The sequence below is a fragment of the Diabrotica virgifera genome, chromosome 3 (genome assembly GCF_917563875.1).
Source record: "Diabrotica virgifera virgifera chromosome 3, PGI_DIABVI_V3a".
In the NCBI taxonomy this organism is placed as follows: domain Eukaryota; kingdom Metazoa; phylum Arthropoda; class Insecta; order Coleoptera; family Chrysomelidae; genus Diabrotica; species Diabrotica virgifera.
Genome location: NC_065445.1, coordinates 165,926,310 through 165,930,478, shown reverse-complemented (window position 1 = coordinate 165,930,478; position 4,169 = coordinate 165,926,310). Strand labels below are relative to the sequence as shown.

Sequence of the window (4,169 nt, the reverse complement as noted above, 5' to 3'; positions counted from 1 at the left end):
GAGTTGAAAGTTGAATTAAAATTGAGAAGAAAGAAAAGAAATATTTTATTTGACAGTTTTGACACTGACAATTGACCTGGTCTTACATCCATTAATTTTTCAGCCATCCAACAATTCAAATTTTATAAAATATTAATAAGAAGGCATTCAGTGACAGTAATTATAAGGTACTGGAATTTGTTTTATTTAATTGTAGGAAGTTTTTCAAGTTAAAGTTATTGTTTTTCAAATTTAGATTTCTATATTTTTTTTTGTTATCACATTTAAACATTCAATTTTATGTTCAATTTAGATTATAATAAAAACATTTAAAAAACTATTTAACAAACTAATTCTTTCAGAACCGCGACAAAAACCCCATTTCACAATAATATCCATTATAAATATCAAAAATAATATATCATTACAAATTTGGCGTCACAACGTAGGACCTCCTAATTAAAAGAATTAGTTTGTTAAAATAAATGCTCTCATATAATTGAAATAATTTTGATTAGAATCAATTTTATATTTTATTTTAAATTGGATTTTAACAAGTAAGATCTCAAAAATGTCTCAAGGAAGGAAAGGTTTAAGAAACAAAAAGAACGAAGAAGATGTGGAAGTGGAAGAAAATGTGGAAGTGGACGGAGAAACTCAGCAGGCGGAACAAGAGCAGAGTTTAACTCAAGTTCTACAAGAGACAACAGGAATAACACAAGAACGAGAGGAAAATGTCAATATGACAGCATTGATGTCTTTAATGATGCAGATCAACAAAAAACTGGAAGAAAATTCTAAAGAAATCAAAGAAGATATGAAAAAAATGGAACAAAAATTGGAAGAGAATTCCAGAAAAATGGAAGAAAATAATGCTAAAATTGTGAAACGATTAGAAAAACAGATGGATGAAAAATTTGATGCTTTAGAGAAAAAATTAGCAAGTGAAATAAAAGATATACGTAATGACTACAAGAAAATAATAGAAAATGAAAGGAAAGAAATAAATATGATTATTAAAGATAATAATATAGATATGGAACGGAACATAGAAATCCAAAAATATAACTTAGAAGCAAAAATTTACGAAGAAAGGAGAAAGACTGAAGAAAAATTTGATGATATGCTACAAAATATCCAAACAAACAACCATCACATAAGGAATGTAGAACAGAGAATAGAAGACATTTCACAAATAAGAGACATAGGGAGACCTTACTTGAATTTAACAAATGAGACAGGTATAAAATTCTCTGGTAACATAAAAAATTTACATCCTAGAGTATACATAAATAGTTTAAAACATAAATTAAGATCAGTGAATAATATTAATGATATAAAAGATTATATTAGAATGACATTAAGTGACAATGCAGCAACCTGGTTTGCCAGCATTGAAAACGATTTAGATAATCTGCAAACATTTGAAAATAAATTCTTAAATTATTATTGGGGTGAATTAGAACAAGCTAGATTTAGGGAAGTTTTATATTTTGGAAAGTATAATCGCAATTTAAGTTTAAATATGGTAGATTATGCTTTAAAATTAATAACTGTTGCAAAATATTTAGAACCACCACTTAGAGAAGACGAAACAGTTTTGAATGTTTCTAGACACTTTGATGCGGACGTTGTGCAAACAGTCACAGTACAAAACATTCAAACAGTAGACAGTTTTATTAACTTTATTCAAAGAGTACAAAGAGGTTATATTACAAGTAATAATAGTAAAAATAGACAATCATATAACAATAATAGGTATGGTAGTAATTCTCAAAATTTTAATAACAACAATAATACTAGTTATGAGAGACAAGGTAATAGAGAGAATTTTAATAATAATACTAATGATAATAGACAAGAGAGACAAGGTAATAGAGAGAATTTTAATAATAATAATAATTATAATAGGCAAGATTTTAACACCAGGAGAAATGCACAAAGATATAATTACAACAGACAGGTAAATTATGTAAGGGGTCAGAGCTGCGAAGACAGTCAACGGAATAGTACATGGCAAGAAAATATGAATAGTAGAAGTGAAAGTAGTGAAAGACATCGAGAATTAGATCCAAATGATCAGACACAATCTGACAATCCTAATAATCCAAATTTTATGTAGAGGACTTTCTGAATTTCAAGTTGGGCCATTGTCATTATGAAAAACCTTCGGAATTTATTTCTTTAGATGAATATAAAAATTTTGAATCTATTAATTTAATTTATATAAATGCTATGGCCCAAAATAACATGATTAAGGTTATGATTGATACTGGTTCAGAAAGTACTCTAGTCTCGGAAAATTTTATTTTTAATACATTAAAATTAACAGATATAATCAAGATTCCAAAAATTAAAATAATAGGTGCAAATAATAAGAAGCTGGGAGAAATTAATAAACTGGTTAATTTTAAAATTGATATTCTTAATAAACAAATTAGTATGCAAGGATTTATTGTCAAGGACTTATGTGTTGACATTTTAATGGGAAATGACGAACTGGAAAAGAATAAAGTAAAGATAGATTTTGAAGAAAAAATGGTAACTTTGGAAGGGAAAAAAATAGGGTTTATGGAGAGAGAAGAGGTGGAACAAGGAATAAGAGTTGATGGTAGAATATTACAAGAAAATAATTATGTTGATGAAGAGAAAATGTATTATGATAGGGAAATGTCCAATAATATTAAAAAGAATAATAATTATAATGAATATTTAAGGAATGGTAAATTTGAGCAGAAGGATGCCTACGGAGCGGAGTGCGTAAAATTGGAAGGAAGGACTAATGATTTTATAATGAAAAATAATTTTATTTGTAAAGAAGAAAAAGTTATAGAAGGTTTAAGTTGCCCTGAACAATATAAATTAATAGTCGTTTCCATATTGCGGCAACACAAGGGGCTTATCAATAAAGAAAATAGAATTGCACAAAATTATACCCATAGTATAAAGGTTAAGGAAGAAAAAGACTTTAAAATAAAATCATACCGAATACCATATAAATATAGAGAAGAAGTAAACAGAGAAATTAAGAACATGCTAAAAGATGGCATCATTGAAAAGGCAGATACATGTTTTATAAACCCAATAGTAGTGGTACGTAAAACATCAGGTGAAATCAGATTATGTCTAGATGCAAGGAATATTAACAATATCACCGAAAAGCAATTTGAAGCACCAATGAGTATAGATGGAATATTAGGAAGAATTACAGGAATGTATTTTTTCACAAAAATCGATTTGCGGCATAGTTTCTGGTTAATTCCCCTAGAAAGGAAAAGTAGACAGTATACAGGATTTCAGATAGATGGAGTTGTCTATCAGTTCAAAGTAGTACCATTTGGACTTCAATCATCTTGCAGTGCTTTATGTAGATGTCTTCATGATATATTGGATCAATATGAACATTTTGTAATTCACTACATTGATGATATATTAATTTTTTCTAAAACGGCTGAGGATCACGAAAAACACCTAAAAATTATAATTGACAGATTAGATGAAGTTGGACTAAAAATAAATCAAGAAAAATGTAAATTCTTTCAAAAAGAAGTAATATATCTAGGATATAAACTTAACACTAAAGGAATAGAGATGGATCCAGAACGAATACAGGTTATTCAAGAATATAAAACACCACACAATTTAAGAACTTTAAGAGGATTTATTGGTATAGTTAATTATTATAAAAGGATGATACCAGACCTAAGTAAAAAAGAAATTCCATTACTTGAACTATTAAGAAAAGATGTACGATGGAAATGGAACGAGAGGAGAGAACTAGCATTCCAAGAAATAAAAAATATTTTTCTGACAAATTTACAAGTATACCATCCTGACTATACAAAACCATTCACGTTAAGAACAGATGCATCAATTGAGAGATTATCGGGGGTATTATTACAAACATATAATGGGGTAGATTACCCGATACAATTTATTTCAAGAATTACAAAGCCACACGAAAAGGGGTACTCAGTATCAGAATTAGAATTAGCAAGTATCATACACTGTGTCACAAAATTAAGATTTTATTTATTGGGTAATGATTTTACCATCGAAACAGATCATCAAGCATTAACATCTATATTAAAAAACAAATATGGAAACAGTCGAGTCCACCGTTGGAGCCTACTACTAAGTGAATATAGTTTTGAAATCAAATACATTTCAGGAAAATCAAACATAGTGGC

The 4,169-nt window shown here is 28.3% G+C and overlaps 1 protein-coding gene across 1 annotated transcript; it reads left to right on the top strand.

The window, feature by feature from the left end:
* Nucleotides 1–1,015: 1,015 nt before the first annotated feature.
* On the top strand, nucleotides 1,016–2,101 carry LOC126882621 (GATA zinc finger domain-containing protein 4-like). Its single transcript, XM_050647595.1, has one exon. It carries the CDS (start codon nucleotides 1,016–1,018, stop codon nucleotides 2,099–2,101), a length of 1,086 nt encoding a protein of 361 aa, XP_050503552.1.
* The last annotated feature ends 2,068 nt before the right edge of the window (nucleotides 2,102–4,169 follow it).